The sequence below is a fragment of the Seriola aureovittata genome, chromosome 22 (assembly GCF_021018895.1).
Source record: "Seriola aureovittata isolate HTS-2021-v1 ecotype China chromosome 22, ASM2101889v1, whole genome shotgun sequence".
NCBI classification, from domain to species: domain Eukaryota; kingdom Metazoa; phylum Chordata; class Actinopteri; order Carangiformes; family Carangidae; genus Seriola; species Seriola aureovittata.
Genome location: NC_079385.1, coordinates 18,302,098 through 18,320,222, shown reverse-complemented (window position 1 = coordinate 18,320,222; position 18,125 = coordinate 18,302,098). Strand labels below are relative to the sequence as shown.

The following is an 18,125-nucleotide window of genomic DNA, read 5'->3' as shown; positions in this document are numbered from 1 at the left end:
CAATAGATGAGGTTTGAACCTGTGTACAAAATAAAACAGAGACAGAGATGCAGCCTCCTGGATGCTGGTGGACCATTTTCTCTGTAAGTCATTTACATGTCACAGTGGTTTCTCGCATGACTCAGCAGGACAAATGGATGTTTACAGTGTGTGTGTGTGTGTGTGTGTGTGTGTGTGTGTGTGTGTGTGTGTAATGTAAATATGTGAAAGTGTGATTTTACCTGGAAGTTGGTCTTCTCAAGAGACGCCCCGGCCTCGACCAGCAGCCGACACACTGCATGCTGCTTCTCACAGGCTGCTTTGTGCAAGGCAGTGTCGCCTCTACACGCACACACACACACACACGCACGCACACACACACACACACACACACACACACACACACACACACACACACACACACACACACACACACACACACACACACACACACACACACACACACACAGGTGTGATCAGATAAGCTTTGTCAATCACTGAACCGTCGACCGCACTGACGTAAAAAGGAAGCTGACAGCAAGAGTGAAACACCACATGGTAAGCTTCTGAGGTTTTTGTTGTTGTTTCGTCGACATTACACTATTATTAAAAAAACAAACAATGTACATACATGTAAGTTTTCCCACACAGAACTACGACTGATTTAAAAGCAGCCGACATACTTCTCTCTGTCTGTCAAATCCAGAAGCACTTTGGAGCCTGAAGATGGAGAAAGAGAAGAAGAAGAAAACATTTATTTTATTAGATTTTATTTTATTATTTTAATATATTATATTATCTATTTTATAGCACATTTATTCATCTTAGGACATAATGATTGTTTATTTGTTTTATTGTGTAAATAAAATTTAAAGGTGCATAATGTAGGATCTTTATATAAACACATTTAAACATAATAATTAATAGCCATTTAATGTATTGACACACTGTGGTGAGCTCTACACAGTGGTCTTCGGCGGCGGCGGCGGAAGAAGCCACAGGAAACACAGCTGGTTCGTCAGACAGTGTTTTTCTGTTGGTGGTTTTCCTGCGGCTGTTTTAAATGTTGCAGAGAGAAGTGGAGCAAGAAGAAGCAGCTGAAACGTAACCAGCTTCACTCTGCTCTGATGTTTGCAGCATGAAATGAAATCGAAGTTTGTGTTTTTATTGACAGACTCCTTTATTAAAAACAACGTCCAGTTTGTTTGGCTGCACTGTAAACAGATACACCAGCTGCTCCTCCGCTGAGTTTGCTGAAATATCAAACTGCAATCGCTGTCACCACCAGTAAACACAGGTTTCAACACTTCAACCATGGCTGACCTTTTAAAGAGTTAAACTTTTCTATTGAAAATCAACACTCACTTCCTGTTTTGTGCAAATCTTGAAAGACGAGATTCGGGATGCTGCTGGGGGTTATTTATTTAACATGCTACATACGGCACCTTTAAAATAATTCCACACGTTTTCACACGTGCACATCATGCACACTCTCACCCTGCTGCACGATGTAGCTGACCAGGTCCGAGTGTCCGTTCTGGGCGGATATATGCAACACCGAACAACCTCCAGAGTCTCGAACCAACAAGCTGACGCCTCGACGCACGCACTCCGACAGCTGGAGGGATGGACAGAGAAAAGAAGGTGAACTGAAGAAACATCCACTGAGAGGCGGATTAGGATTTACAAGTAATTAAAGTGATGTTCTTTGTTTTGTTAAAGGTGACAGGGTAACTGCGTCAGACTCGGGTCAGGTCCGCCTGCTGGGTTCGGGTCGGGCTTTAAAGGTCCCATTTTGTCTCTATTGATTATAGATCAGCTCTAGGTTCTATATTAATACTGTGAAAGTATCAAAGCCTCAGTCCACAGAGAAATGCACACAGCCTGTATTCAGAAACTGAGCCTTAAAACCAGCCGTCAGGACTTCTGGAACTTTGTGATGTCACAACCTCCCTCAGCCATGCCCCAAGCCCCGCCCACCTGGACCCACCATCCAAACCTTGAAGGATTTGGTTCCTCTGAGTGTTTTTACCTGAAATCTGCTATATTTTTTATTGGATCACTCAGAAAACATTCAGCCAATCAGAAGAGTGTAGGCTCAGAGCCTCCTCTCTTCTGATTGGCTCACAGACCTGTTGTTACTAGAGCTGCAGAGAGAAGCCTGAGAGAGGAGATGTAAAACTACACTGAGATGGTTTTTGGTTCTTAAAACCACAAATATATATTTTTATTGATCGACACTTCAAAATAAAACGCCGGAGAATGTGACATATGAGACGTTTAAATGTAAAATTTTAAGAGCGATTGCAGGAATTATCACACTGTAACGTGAAATGTGAAGTCCCACAGTTCTCCGCAGTACAAACCTTTAAGACACTGAGCGTTTAGGGATGTAACGAACTGACTTCGTGCAACTACCTGCTGTTTTTTAATGAGATTATGACGGAGATAAACAGTCTGCCACATCAAACGACCCGAAGACCGATTAACTGAGCCAGTGGAACGCAGCAGACACAAACTGGTCAGACTGGTTTTGATCACACATTCCTCGACAGTGTGTGTGTGTGTGTGTGTGTGTGTGTGTGTGTGTGTGTGTGTGTGTGTGTTTGTGTTTGTGTCTGAGTGTGACTGAAATTTACCATAGACAGATCTCCAGAACTGGCAGCTGTCAACAAAGCTGTGGACGCACAGAGGACAGAAAAATCAGCATGTTAGGTGAGGTGTGTGTGTGTGTGTGTGTGTGTGTGTGTGTGTGTGTGTGTGTGAAGTGAAGCATTGTTTTCAAGATTACAGAGAGACAATAAAAACAATTAAGTGCTTTCCCTCCGGTTTTGTGCAGGGACACTTTAACTTTCAGTTTCATTTTCTCATAAACCCACCGGCTGCCTGTGATTCACTCAGTCCGATTAAGGCTGATGTTACTTCCTTGTTTCTTTGGCCCTTGACACGTCGACTTGACCTCAATAGCACAACTAAAAATACTTCATGCAAACTAACATACCTGTCTCTGTTTTGCCTCCTGTTTACCTGTAGTACCGGCATTTGTGTTTGCATGTTGGAACATGTTGGTGATGATGAGGAAGCACAGCTTCATTAAGCCGGAGAGTACCAGGAATAACAACAGACTCGCTGTTGACACGAGACAAATGTAAACATGCCACGTCTCACACCCTCTCGCTGCTCCGTGACCAGTTTCTGGGGAACTTCAGAGGACGTTTTCTTATAAACTTTCAAAACCCCCATTAGCTGCCAACATCTGCAAAACCCTCAGGGGGATGAGACTGTATTCCAGGGGAAGACCATTCAACTGGAGGCTGAAACAGCTGCCTTTCATTAGGCCTGTCTAATCACTTGTCACTACTGTAACTGTATAAATGCAACTTACTCCCCAAGGAAATAATGTTTTAGTTTCCAGAGTGATGATAACACGTCCTAAATCACGACTGCAAACCAGTTTGTTTCTTTTAAACAGGAACGTGTTTGTGTCGTACCTTGTTCCTCAGGTGTCAGTGGAGCGCTGCAAACACAAAAGAGGGAATTCAAATGTGATTGACTTCTGTAGATAAAACTTTTATCATTTTTGTTTTTCTGCGTTTCTTTTTTCTGTGTCACTTATTACAGGAAACTGAATACTTTGGTGGTTTGAGACAAAACGTCTCAGGCTGCAGAAAAATCATAATGGACATTTTTCACCATTTTCTGACATGATATAAACCAAACAGTTAATCGATTAATGGAGACATTAATCAGCAGATTAGTCCACGATGAAAATACTATAAATATGTGTCATAATTCACATTTTGCAGCTCCTGATAGAAGATACCTGCCACAACAGTGCATGTTCATCATATTTCATTTTAGGGAAGTTACTGTGTTTTCTATTATTGATTGAAACTGTTTAGTTTCTAAAATGTCAGACAATAATGAAAAATGTGCATCATGAGTTTCAGCTCAAAACAAAGAAAAGTTGTTCAATTTACAATCAAATAAAAGAGAGAAAAAGTAGAAAATCTTCACATCTGATAAATGAATGAAGGATTAAGTGTGTGTGCGCTGACGTACCCGGCTGTAGGTTCCACCACCAGATCAGGCATCCCCGTGGACGACCCCTGGCTCACCACAGGTCCCTCGTGGTCCAGGATGAAAACCTCGTCCTGGCAAATCTCCGTCACAAAGTGGAGGTGCTCCTACGAAAACATGTGTGTGTGTGTGTGTGTGTGTGTGTGTGTGTACGAATTTAAATATAAGAACTGACACTAGTAAATAAAATCATTAACGTTGGGCAGAGAAACGTTTCAGTCAAAAATCAAACATGGATCCATATTTTAACCTTTTCAGCACCAAAACAGAATGAAGGCGTGTTTACCTGAGCCTTGTCGATGCGATAGAAGCGATCAGCTGATGTGGCTGCAGAGCAGAGACATGTGTGTCAACAGCATGAACCAAACTGACCTGTAGGATCTCACTGTTTGTGTCCAGGACAATCTCATTTATCTAGTTTTACTTCTTACTGAAGAATTTTATTCTAAAGTGATTTTGTGACTATGTTAAGAAGAGGGAAGTTATTATAATTGTGAGTAAAGGTGGATGTAGCAGGTGAACAGAGGAACCCACTGAGTACAAAGAACAGATGTAGTTTAAAAATGATCTAAACATCTGCCTTTGAGTTCATCTCTATCGCCTTTCTGTCAACATCTGTCAGTGTTTACGTCAACTCACAGTCCAAGAAGCTCCAGTTGGGAGACAGTCTACTGGATGAGCTGGTCCTGGGGACACCTCTGGTCTCATCCTGGGGACAAAGAGACAGACAATGTCTTTATCATCCTTTCACTGGACTTTTACTTAAACTATGGGCAAAAAAAGGTTCACAGAGGAAAGAGAAATTAAAAGAAAAGAGGGAAGAATTATTTTTATTATTATTATCTTTGAGCGTTTCAACAATTAATAACAAGACAGAGACAATCAGGACAAGAGGACAGTGTGAAGTGTCATTTAAATTAGTGGTAGACTGATTGATTGTTTAATTGTATATTAGTTTATATTTCACACGTTCCAGTGTTGAAGAAGAGGATCTTAACTCGACATGGGTGTCAGTCTGTAAAACCTACAGTTCGTTTATTGTATGTAGCTTCTGTTTGTGGGTAACTTCCTCAACTGGCTCAGATTTAAAGCATCGTAAAAAGTCGGACTTGTATGATAATAAAAACTGATAATAACCCAAACTGTTCCCTGCAGAAAGACACCCAAAAGTCATATACCTGATAGTGCACTCTGTGGCCAGTAGATGGCGCCTGGTGTAAGTCCTAGCAAGCACAGCAGACAGGTTTCAAGGTTAACAAACAGCCAAAGCATTGAACAGTAAAAACAACTTCCACAGATGTCAACTCGGTGTTAGTGAACGTTTCCCCCGACGTGAGACACACAGCTAAACAACGGCTCTGCTCTCCCCTCTACACATGACCGAGAGCGCCGCATGCATCATGAAATAATGATGAAGAGGAGGAAGGAAAGAAAGAAAAGAGGGAGAAGAGAATTAAAAAGCTATAATTGTTAATGATGATGATGATGATGATGATGAAGATAAAGGAGAAAACTCGCCTCTTGTAATCTGTCAATATAGAGTCGGCACGTCTCCAGGTCACAGTCTCCTCTTACAACCACAATGCCAACTGGGATGGCTGCAACACACACACACACACACACACACACACACACACACACACACACACACACACACACACACATGCACGCACGCGCACACACACACACGCACACACACTTTAGACACTAGTACATGAATAAAGTTAAACCTGCAATAACTGATTTCGGCCTCTAGAGGGCAGCACAAACAAGCAGTGAACATAGTTTCACAGATTAACTCGATGTGTTGAACTCATTTCCGTGACATTAGCTTTCATCTGGAGAGGTGTCTGTGTCCACCTGATGAATACCAGTCCAATATTTACTCTTTTTTACTTTTCACCAGCTGAGGGAAATATCTGGCTCTTTAGTCTCTAAATACTCCACCACACGTCTGTCTGTGATTTGGTTCTGGAAAATTAGCTTTGTTTTCCCTGAAAACATCTGCCTGCTGCAGCTGGAAACAACACAGTGATCCAAAACAGTTCAGCTGTGGCTCTAAAAACCAAAACAGGGAGCTAAAGATGTTAATGCTGCAGAGTCGGGTGATAATCATCTACAGGTTCATCACTTTTATTCGTGGCTCTGGCCTCCCTGTACGTTTTAGACTTGACTTTAAGATCCTGCTGCTGACTTTTAAAGCTCCTCTCTCCGTGTTTTACATCTGACCTCTTGTGAAGCAGCTCGTAGCCTGAGATCCTCGGGCAGAGGTCTGTTAGTTGCTCCTGAGGCTAAAACCCAGAGGTGACAGAGGTTTCACTGTCAGAGCCTCGAAACTCTGGAATGAACCGTCTGAGGAAATCAGGTCGGAAGAATCACTGACCTTTTTTAAATCTCTTCTTAAAGCAAAATTTTCCAGATTTTACAACTTTTTATTCTTTTTATTTGATTGATTTTCACTGATTGGTTTCACTTCCTTTGGTCTATTTGCACCAACACTAATTCTCTTTAGTTGAATGTGATTGCTTGTTTTAATTAACCTGCATGTTTCATTTTGGTGCCTTGTGTAAAACACTTTATAACGTGGGTTTAGAAAAGTGCTCTATAGACAAACATTATTATTATTACTTACATAAACATATATGATGGAGTAGCTTTACGTATTTCAGTTTCAGAGAACACACACACACACACACACACACACACACACTGAGGCTTACAGATATCTCGCAGCCGCTCTTTGTCGTACTGCAGTCGGTCGTACTCCTGGAGGCTGATCCGGTTCACTCGCAGACGCAGACGATCTGGGACTGCGTGAGGACTAGAAGAAAAGAAAAAAACAACACACACACACACACACACGCAATTCAGACATGTCCAAACATCCAGTGATAAGGACGCACACGCACAGTATGCATACGTGCACACACAGACACGCACAGACGCACACGTCACAAACCGAGTCTGAGCTTTTGCAACATGATCACATTTAATTCCTCAATCGCTCTCGTTTTATTTCACTTTCATTTACAGCTGAGAAGTTGTTGTTTTTTTTTTTTATCTGAGCTTTAGTTTAAAAATCGAATATATTTCTGATAACTGGAGGTTGTTAAAAACAGTAACCATCCCTCCAGGAGCTTAAAGAAGAAGATAAAGAGCTCTGCCGTCCTCCTGCGACACACCCCTGATTCTGCGTTTGAGTTTGAGGTGGGTCAACATTGTAAAGTCAATGTTTGTGGGCGGCGTTGCCTTCAGTGAGGATGGAGGTTGATGAGAGACAACAAAAACATGGTGGGCGATAAACAACGGCACAATGAGAAAACACTGTTGGTCACAAAGTCACTGTCGGCAAAAATCACCCCCCCCTCTTCGCCGACCCAGCCTCAAAAACCTTACCCGCAAAGGAGCAAAATAAAGTGCTGTAGCGTTAACGTGGTGTTTATTGTTCTGACGCAAAAATATGAAAATGGCTTTTCTGAAGGAGTCAGAGCCGAGGACCGGCGCAGGCGTAAATACAGAGCAGAGCTCAGGGGCGAGTTAAAGTTAAAGGGACTACAGTTGGAAATACAATTAAACAAGAAGCAAGAAGCACAGTGAGAGGTAGAAAGGCTTCAACATGCTGCCATACAGACACACACACACACACACACACACACACACACACACACACACACACACAGACACAGACACAGACACACAGACACAGACACACACACACACACACACACATACTCTCTCTCTCTGCTTATTACTTACAAACACAACAAAAACATTTAACACAAAACGACTCAACTAGGGCTCAACCAGTATGAGTTTCTGAAGACGACACTGACACAAATTTGTTTAGACTGATGCTGAAAAGAAAAAACAAATGTTGAAATTAAATTAATTAATTAATCAATTAATTAATTTGGGGTATTATAATATAGAAATTATACATTGGATATAATTTGTGATAAATGGGTCATTTGTGACGTAGAAAATAAAAGTGGGAAGTTCAAATTTCAAATTAAAAGGCACCTTGTGGAGTTTACATTCAGTTTTACTCATCATTACATGCTGGATGTGTTTCCTTCCCCGTTAAATGAATGGCATGTATCAATAATTATCGATACGGATCAATAATTAAACATCCATCCATCAAAAACACCGACTGGTTTCAATATCATCAGTATAATCAAATCAGATATTGGTCGAACCATGAGACAGCACGACACCGACTCATTCATTCACATGTACACACACACACACACACACACACACACACACACACACACACACACACACACACACACACACACACACACACACACACAGTGACAGAGGGCTGAGGTACTTACACAGAGAAGGAGTCGGGGGGAGCAGAGAGGCGGCGCAGATCAGCTGCACACACCTTCTGAATACTACGGCCGCACACGCACGCACGCACGCATGCGCACACACACACACACACACACACACACACACACACACACACACACACAGAGGAGAGGAGGAATGTATGGCAGAGAGGAGGAGACAAGGAGATGAGATAGGAGAGAAAATAAGGAGGAGAAAAGAGAAGAGCAAGAGAGGAGGAGACAAGGAAATGAAGAAAGGAGAAGAGGAATAAAGGTTGAAGGGAGACAAGAGAAGAGGGGAGGAGAGGAGAAAGAGGCAAAAGGAGAGAGAGAAGGAGGCAGGAGAGGATGAGGGAGGAGAGGAGAGGAGAAAGGGAGAAGAGGAGGGGAGGAAAAGCAACAAGGACAGGAAAGGAGAGAACAGATTAGGAGGAGAGGGACAGAAGAGGAAGAGAAGAGGGGAGATATGGAAAGGAGAGAGGAGATTAGAGGGAAAGGAGACAAGGAGGAGACAAGTAGAAGAAAAGAGAAGAGGAAAGGAGGTAAGGAGAGAGGAGACAAAGAAAAGAAAGGATGGGAAATAAGAGGAGAGGAGAGGGAGACAAAGGAAAGGAGGAGAGGAGAGGGAGACAAAGGAAAGGAGGAGAGGAGAGGAGACAAGAGTAGAAGCAAACAAAGAAGGTAAACAAATGTAAACAAAATAACAAATAATCAGAAACATCAGATGTATTGAAGGAAAGAAGAAGTGAGAATGAAAGGAGACGAGACAAAAAGAGGAAGAGGAGGAGGAGGAGGAGGGACAGACGAGAGAAGCCCAGAGGTGAGTGGACAAACAGAGACAGCACAGCAGAGACACTGGTTACTGCAGCTACAGCTCATTACTCTCTACTGCTCGTCCTCTCTCATGCACACGACGGCTGCAGCTTGTAGACTTTACCACAGTTGGAAATAGACCCACATTTATACACAGAGATAAACATGAAGAAGTATTAGTGTCTACAAAGATGGAGGAGTGTTAGTGGGAACACAGTTTCAGATATAAACAGTGTTTTTAGAGAGAAGGCGACCGCAGGACCGCGCCGCTGTTGTATCCCTCCGCCATTTAAGCTAGTTTCACATTACGTCCCTGTTTATCCAGAGTCATATAAAATAATTGTTGTGTGAAGTCTTGAGTAATGGCTAAAAAGTCTGAGGTCACCGTGACCTTAACCTTTGACCTTTAGCCAGCAAATTCTACTCAGTTCGTCCTTGAGTCCAAGTGAACGTTTGTGCCAAATTTGAAGAAATTCCCTCAAGGCATTACGGAGATACTGCGTTCACAAGGCCAAAACCGTGTTATGTGAGGTCACTGTGACCTTGAACTTTGACCTTTGACCCCCAAAATCTAATCAATTCATCCTTTAGTCCTAGTGAATGCTTGTGCCAAATCTGAAGAAGTTCCGTCGAGGTGTTACTGAGATATCGTGTCCACGAGAACGGGACGGACAACCTGAAAACAATATGGCCTCCGGCTCTGATTGTCGCCGGCGCGGAGGAACAACGATCGATACACATCTCCTCGTGTTTGCCCTCTGAGGAGCTAAAATCACACAGTGTTACATGTCAGTGTGTCACTGGAGATACCCATGATGCATCTGTTTTGATTAATCTGAGTGGACAACGTTACACGTCCCTCCTTCGATTGTGGTTTTGGCGCCGACGAGGAACACTGAGAGGAGTGAATGTCATCTCCCACTAAACAGATTGTATGACTCAGAGCAAAACCCGGGCTTTTACAACACTGCTGGCCTAGATCCTGTGTGTGTGTGTGTGTGTGTGTGTGTGTGTGTGTGTGTGTGTGTGTGTGTGTGTGTGTGTGTGTGTGTGTGTAAATGACTCACTCGTTGAGCAGGGGCACAGAGGTGCGTCTCTTGCTCTTCTGGACCATGTTGGCCTGATTTCGCAGGGAGATGCGGAGAGTGGATGGAGCCAGTCGACACGGCTCACCATCCACCTACGCACACACACACACACGCACGCACACACACGCACACACACACACACGCACGCACACACACACACACACACACACACGGATCACTGTTATAAAAGACAAAGCAGTAATTGAACAGATCGTGTGATGTGGCAGGTTTTGGTGTCAGCTGATTGTATCTGACGGGGAGATGAGTGGTCAGGATACAGGCTGATATCAATGCCAATAAGATACCAATACAAGTATGGATGTCAGTGATTAATCAATGAATTGTTGGTAATAATTTAGTAGCTTAAAAATATCAGGGGCAAGTTGCAAAAACACCTTAAGTTAAGAGTTTCCTTAAGTAAACTCCCTCAGTTAAGGAGAAATTCAACCTAAAAACTTCAGGTGTTTTGTGCAACTGGCACCTGAACCTTTAGATCCCTAATTTAGCCTGATTTTGGTGCGAACAAATGTCAGGTCAGAGGTTTTATTTTGGAAAAAGAAGACTGTGTTAATGATTAACTGACGTGGATGATAATAGATTTAGAAATTGATTAATCTGTATTCTATTACTCCTGGTTCTACGCTCATGTTCTTCCGCTGCTCTTGTTTCTATAGATATAATCAGTTTATGCTGTTGTGGAAAGTTGTGGTAGTTTCAGAGGCTGGTTGTGATGCTGGTGAGTGTGTGTGCTCACCTGAACAGGTACAGTCTTGAAGGTAGTTAACACAACCTCCCTGCACTGGTGAAGTCTCTCTCCGTGACCGCCGACCTGTAGCGCCGCCTGGTGGACGAGAGAGGGAGGTTTACAACCGTGTTCCTCTCTGCTGTTTCTCATGTCAACTGCATTTATTTTCATCCCTTTCTGATTAACCCCACGTTTCTCTCACCAGCGAGGCCATGGTGAAGCCGATAACCTCGATGCAGCCGTCGTCGTGACGCTGGGGTTCAAAGTCCCGGTGGTCGCCTGTGTTTCCCCACGGCATGGTGCCAGCACAGTACCTGCACACACAAACAAAATGTCAGAATCATCTTCCTCTCATGACGATGGAGACTTCTGCCTGACCGCAGGTGCTGAGTGCGTTCTCGTTATTTTAACAGAGAGATGTTGTAACTGCAGGCTGGTGTGGGAGGATTTGAGTCAGAGAACAAAACAGAGTGAGACCTCCTGTCCCTGCCTGAAGGAGCTAATAAAGAACTTAAAGGAAGTTTATTAGTCCAGTGTTCATCAGAGAGCTGAGTGTCTCATGAAACAAGTGAATAATTCAAATTATGTGGAATCCTTGGGCATCAAAATGAATCACTGAAACATGCTGCAACAGATGATACTGATACTGATGATAACAGGCAGCCAGACATGCAGCATAATGGCAAAAACTTCACATTATAATCTAATGAAATTAGTCACTTTCCAAATTGTGTGACTCACGTCTTTGCTATATAAAATGGACTTTATGTCTTTTACTGATTCTAACTTCCAGATAGATTCCAGTAATAAGACAGAGAAGAAGAAGCCGCCGTGTGTTCACCTACCTGGGAATGTTTAGAAACACAATGCACTGGAATTTCAGCTCCTGGATCTTGGGGGTTAGATCTGTACCGTCGCACTGAGGAAGAGGGAGACAGTTAAAAAGTGCATTCATCTATTGACAACAACTGATTTACGCTCTCACATCCTTCACTTGCTTTTTTACCTGCAGCTTCAAGCTTCACTCTCAGTTCTCAGTTTTAGATTTCTCACTTTCAAAGTTCTCACCCCCACTCTTAAACCTGTCTTGATGTGGGAGGTGGAAAGTAATTAAGACACGGGAGCTGTCACTTCAGACCGGCCCAGAACTGTATCTCTGGGTCTGTTTGTGTGTAATATAATATTTTTATCAAGGGACGTTCACCAAGGAGGAACCTTGGAGCCAATCAGACACAAGTATTTACCCTATATTTACCATATTGTTAATTCTTTATGAATATTGTTGAGAGCCTTTAATCATATGAATTTTTAGAAAAATACATTTGTGTGTAAAATCTTTAAAATACAATATTATATTATTATTTTTATATTATAGCATTCTTATATTTTATGATTATATTTTATGTTTACCTTTATAATCTACTTCCTATTCTCTTTTCTTTGCTGAGGGAGCAACTGTAACCTGACCTGATTTCCCCCTGGGATCAATAAAGTGTTCTGATTCTGAGAGTTAAAAAAAATAAAATAAAATAAAATAAAATATGAAAAGCTTTATAGCTTTTAAGAGTAAAATTAAGTCCCGTGTTTGAACAGGTTTCAGATGAAGCAGGTGAATTAATGAAGTGCTAAAACTGCAGTTCCTCTAATGGCCACTTGAGGCTCCAACAGTGAGTCAATCCCCATAGACTCCCATGTTAAAATGTTTTACAGCAGAAATAAACATGTTTACAGCCTGGTACTAAAACTGTTTTGGTCTCTCGAGCTAATTTCTCTTCTATTTTTAATTAAGGCTTAAATTTATGAATAATTGAGGGCGTGGCCTCTTTGAGTGACAGGTGGGTGAACGTATGTTTGCACTGAAGTCTCAGCTCCACACATGCCCCTCCTCTTTGCCCACTTTTGGATTAGCTGGGAGTTAGGGGCAGAGTCAGGCACTGCCAAGATGGCGACTGCGGAGCAGCTCACTCTGAGCCTCAAAACCTCTCTTCAGAAACCTGTGGGTGACGTCACGGAGGCTACGTCCATCTTTATTTACAGTCTGTGGGTTGGTCAACACATTTTCTGGATATGCATTAAGCTACAAAATTTGTAATTAGCACGTTCACTAGTTGCTTGTTAGCAAATAAAGTTATTTCATGTTTATCATGGAGGTCAGAGGTCAGGGTCAGTGACAGAGCAGCGGCGCTGACAGGGTTTCAGTGACTTGCTGAAGGACACTTGAGCGAGGCGGATGTAAAAGGAGCGGCTGAAGGACGGTGTTTTTTAATCACCCGGCCGACCTGCTGCCCAGACATGTCGACATGGAAAACGATACGGACTCAGAGAGAGAGAGAGTGTGTGTTAACACTCACCACCACTCTGACGTGCTTGGACAAATCCCTGGAGCTTCTCTGGAGGAAATCTGAGAACGCAGCCTGCACGCGCACACACAAACACACACACACACACACACACACACACACACACACACACACACACACAGAATGGGGCCCAATCAAACAAAATTACAGTTCATTACATTTCCCTCATTAAAAAGAGATAACTCAGCTACATGCTTCCTCTCCAACTCCTGCCCATCATTTCTCCCTTCCACTTCACATCCTTCACAGAATCTGCAGCTTCCAAAAAAAAAACAAAACAAAACTACATTTAACATTTGTTGAAGCTCTAAATTTGGATCATACCAGTTCAACAACCCCATGACTAACAAGCTGGAGAAACACTGAATTTCTAATTGAGCGCTGCTAATCAGAAATTCAACAAACTACACCAGAACAAGAGCAGAGTAAAAGGTCAAAATGAATTATTGAAAACCATGACGTCTGAATGTTCACTGAAGCACATGGGACACAGATCTACTTGCATTTGCTGACACTGTTCATTATTCATCTAAAAAGCAAGATAACGCCACTTCCAACTAGACTTAGGACCATAAACACGACTTTTAATGGTTTTACTATGTAAAAACAGTCATCGTGCTTCATCTTCACATCCTCTCTCTCTCTCTTGCAGTTTCTCTATTTTCCTTTCATCTGCACTTCCTGTGCTTGATTTTTATGTCTTCCAGCTCCTCCATCTCTCATCCCCCTAACTCTCCTTCTCCGCTATTTCCTTTCAGCCATCTTTCTTGCAACAAACTTCACACGTGTGAGGAAAGTTTAGGCTTCATGAGACTCTGTCTGTGTGTGTGTGTGTGTGTGTGTGTGTGTGTGTGTGTGTGTGTGTGTGTGTGTGTGTGTGTGTGTGTGTGTGTGTGTGTGTGTGTGTGTGTGTAACAAGTCAAGTGGGACACTCACTCCTGCATAGAACATCTTGTTGCGGAAGCGACTGTTGAACTTTTCTGGGTTGGCCTCTGGAAACAGAGAATCACAGACACAGAGAGAAGGAAGGAGAATACATTAGATGCGCTGCGATGATAGTGGAATAAAAAATGAAAAAATACAACAACAAAAAAATAAATAAAACACAGAGGGAGGCGTTAAGTAATGGGGTGAGAAAAATCTGACTCATTTGTGCACGCATGAATGTGCATGTTTGTATCTGAGTGTTTGGTTTTTTATCATGCTCATCTCTCCTCTACAACAGTGGAGTGCGGAGCATTAACAGCAGAGAGAGAAAGACTTAATGGAATATAAATAGAGTTAATACACAGTGAAACAACATTAAAATAGCTTTCGCCGACCTCTGGACTCGTGGAACTCCAGGGTGACGTGAGCGTCGAAGCCCAGGCTGAAGTAGTTGTTGAACACATTCAGCGGCAGCTGAGGACGCAGGAAAGAACATGAAGTGAGTGCATTAGAATAAAAGTTATACAAGGACAGATCGTATCCTGGTTGAGCCCCCTCATGTCTTGTCACCCAGTGATTCTCATCCATCTCGTCCCAACACAACACTTTTTCTTAGGAATGTACAAACTGAGTGAAATGACTCTGCAGTATCTGAGCGGCAGCCATGATGAGAGCTGGTCCAGTTCTCTAAATGATAAGGAAAGGAGCTTCAACGCTTCCTATCTCATCTCCTTTAGCAGAGGAAACACTGGACCTTCCTTTATGATAGTCAATAACATCGCAATTATTCCCACCATATTAAATATTTCTCATAATATTGATTGATATGCCGATTTTCTTTTTTTTGGTCTTTCTGCTGAGTCATTTCCCCGCTTTGCTTACTGCACATTTTACCTTCTCACGTGACAAATAAAACTCTCAACTGCTGTTCAGTGGCAGAATCACTTATAACTGAATCAAACAATACAATAATATCATATAAAAAAATTACATAGATAGATATTAAAACCTTTTAATATAACACAGAGGAACCGGTGTCTCACCTTCTGTGTCCCCTCCTCTGGCTGAACTGCACTTTTCTCTACTAGAAGGTTCCACCTGTCGAGCTGCACCACTGACCCGTCCTCTACGTGACACAACACCTTGGACACCGGCTCGTCTGTGTAACCCTGCAGAGACACACACAAACACAGACAGAGACATAGAGTATGTATTATTATATATACTTATATATTTATATATATATATAAACATAGTATATAGTACATCTCTACCCTTCCTCCTCTTCCCTCCATCACATTTTTGTTTTCTCCCTTTAGAGGTCAGGAAGTCAGTGACTGCACCAAGTGACACACACACACACACACACACACACACACACACACACACACACACGCACACACGCACGCAGCAAGTCACAAGGACATTCACACTCACACAGAGAGGGGTGGGGAGGAGGTCGGGCAGATGCAGTGGTTGGTAACAGAAGCGAGTCACAAGGAGATGAGGAAGGAGGAAAAGGAAAAGGTAAGAAAACAGGAGGAGGGAAATGAAAAGGAAAAAATAAGGAAGGAAAAGGAGTCAGTGGGAAGAGGGGGAAGGAAAGGGAAAAGGGAGGAAAGCAAATGAATGGAAAGGAAATAAAAAGAGCGAAAGATGAAAGAAAGAAAAAGATTTAAATAGAAAAGAAAATGTAATGGGGGCATCAACAACAAACTCAAGGGAAGAAGGGGAGAAAGGTAAGGAGTCTTCCTTATAGGGAAGGACAGAGAAAAGGGAAGGGGGGTGGAAAAATTAAAAGAAAAGGAAAAGACAGGAAAGGAAAGGAAAAAGGAAAAGAAAAAGGAAAGCTAAAGAGCAACAGAGACAAAGTGGATTAAAAAAATCCTGCAGTTCGAAATACCCGGTGAAACAGAGGACAGAAGGGACGCACTAATTAAACTAATTACACTAATTACACACGTGGTAGATATGCATTTTCACTCGGCCTCATCTTTGTTCAAAGCATCTTCATCTCTCTGCATCAGGAAGTTTCCTACACTGCTCTGCTGGAGATGCCAAAGTCATTCACTTGCCCTTGGTTCATCGTCCGTCACGGTGCAGGCAGACTGCACATGAGACGATGAGCGTCATCACAGCTTTGTTTTCACTCACATAAATGAATTGTTGTCATGTGGAGATTCAGCAGATGAAGAAATAACTTGTTAATTTAAATCTTTTCTTTAAGATTAAATTAAGCCAGTTAGTGTAACGGATGAACATAACATGTTTTTAAAGAGATTGCGAAATAATTCTTCGTAAATTCACGAGAAAATGTTTGATATTATCAGGAAACTAAAATGAAATAAAAATGAAACACCACTTGAGGTTTTTTCAGACTTTTGACCAACAGTGGCGAGATGTGTGATGTATTATCATCACTACAAACCCACATAACTGGGCTAAAGAAAAGCCTAATGGAAGGATGTGGGTGCTCGTAAAAGGTCTCTTCTTCTCTGTTGCAGTACAGTTATGCAATGTGTGTGTGTGTGTGTGTGTGTGTGTGTGTGTGTGTGTGTGTGTCAGGGGGCAGGTTGTTGATGCTTCAGCACTTCGCCTCATCTTAGTAAGAAACCTGCAGCTGCATCCTCCTTCCTGAAGAGGAATGGTGAATTATATATATATTTTAAATTCAACTTCAGGCCACTTCAGCAACTTAGTGTTACGCCTCCGTAAAGTTGGAGGACGTAACAACAGATGGATTAAAAAGAAAGTGAGAGAGAAACAAAAAAAACAATCACAATCGAAGGTGGATCGAAGATGGTCTCAATTACTGGATCCTACATTTCCCATAATTCAACAGGATAACATACTCCATTAGAAACTCCATCCACACCTCCAGTGTTTTAGTGGTAGCAACTAAATTAATGAACATTAACATTAATGGAGCCTAATTAATTCACAACCTGAAAATGAGCAGCAGCAGATATTGATTAAATACTGATTATTGATTGATATTGATTGTTCTGAAATAACAGCTGGAACATACTGACTTTTGCTCCAGATTTTTCACAAACTCTTTGATCTTAATAACAGACCCTCTGAGTTTAATGAGCTCAAAATATTGATCTGATGCATAAAGAGTTGAAGTGGGACTCTGCCGTGTTTAACGAGCCGCGATCAGCTGATCACAGTTCACTAGCGGGACAGATTGACGAGTCTCTTTAATCACAAACCATCTTTGGCAGAGTTGAGTCAGCTGCTCTTAGAGAGCACATGAACCAACAGATTGAAGTTTCACTGGAATTGTTACAGAATGAACATTAATTAGCTGCAGCTGATAGAATCTACCACCGCTGACGTCGTTCGCTCTGACTGGAGAGAGGGACGGTCAGCGCCAACTATAAATGAGAGGCTGCTTACGTTACCTTCATGTTTCCAACAATGCTCTTTGCTAATAAAAAATAAGAGAGGGGGATTTTGCCAAACATTTCCCTGCTCAACACCGATCCAACATGACCTCAGCTGGGGTGGAGCTCCCTATTTAAAGGAGCTATTTGTAAGTTTTGCAATTGCTACATAGCTAACGTTAGCATTAACAGCTGTTTATCTACCAGTCTAGAAGAAACATTGCGAGTTCAGCATCAAAATCACTCCTTTACTCACCAACAGCTGTCTCCAGAGGTGGAAAGCAACACCAGCGTTAAGTCCCTGTCGCTTCTCTTCTTCTACTGAAGTTAGCATGCTAACCAGCTAGCCTCGTCCCTTTCTGATAGCGAGTAACTTTAGACGAAGACAAACAAATCGCCGCCGC

The 18,125-nt window shown here is 42.3% G+C and overlaps 1 protein-coding gene across 6 annotated transcripts in view; it reads right to left on the bottom strand.

Moving 5' to 3' along the window:
* dgki (diacylglycerol kinase, iota) overlaps window positions 1-18,125 on the bottom strand; it is a 73,300-nt gene that overhangs the window by 6,868 nt on the left and 48,307 nt on the right. For 3 of the 6 annotated variants that reach the window (XM_056367742.1, XM_056367743.1, XM_056367744.1), the window contains exons 14-33: window positions 15,376-15,501; window positions 14,728-14,806; window positions 14,342-14,397; window positions 13,397-13,459; window positions 11,891-11,964; window positions 11,248-11,359; window positions 11,055-11,141; window positions 10,280-10,392; window positions 8,400-8,462; window positions 6,780-6,880; window positions 5,578-5,657; window positions 5,238-5,282; window positions 4,699-4,768; window positions 4,346-4,386; window positions 4,042-4,166; window positions 3,471-3,496; window positions 2,619-2,656; window positions 1,477-1,597; window positions 663-699; window positions 222-321 (exon numbers count right to left, since the gene is read on the bottom strand). In XM_056367742.1, coding sequence (XP_056223717.1) covers window positions 222-321; window positions 663-699; window positions 1,477-1,597; window positions 2,619-2,656; window positions 3,471-3,496; window positions 4,042-4,166; window positions 4,346-4,386; window positions 4,699-4,768; window positions 5,238-5,282; window positions 5,578-5,657; window positions 6,780-6,880; window positions 8,400-8,462; window positions 10,280-10,392; window positions 11,055-11,141; window positions 11,248-11,359; window positions 11,891-11,964; window positions 13,397-13,459; window positions 14,342-14,397; window positions 14,728-14,806; window positions 15,376-15,501 — 1,557 coding nt within the window. The remainder of the gene's footprint in view (window positions 1-221; window positions 322-662; window positions 700-1,476; window positions 1,598-2,618; window positions 2,657-3,470; window positions 3,497-4,041; window positions 4,167-4,345; window positions 4,387-4,698; window positions 4,769-5,237; window positions 5,283-5,577; window positions 5,658-6,779; window positions 6,881-8,399; window positions 8,463-10,279; window positions 10,393-11,054; window positions 11,142-11,247; window positions 11,360-11,890; window positions 11,965-13,396; window positions 13,460-14,341; window positions 14,398-14,727; window positions 14,807-15,375; window positions 15,502-18,125) is intronic. The other 3 variants (XM_056367746.1, XM_056367747.1, XM_056367745.1) reach the window with 2 other exon arrangements.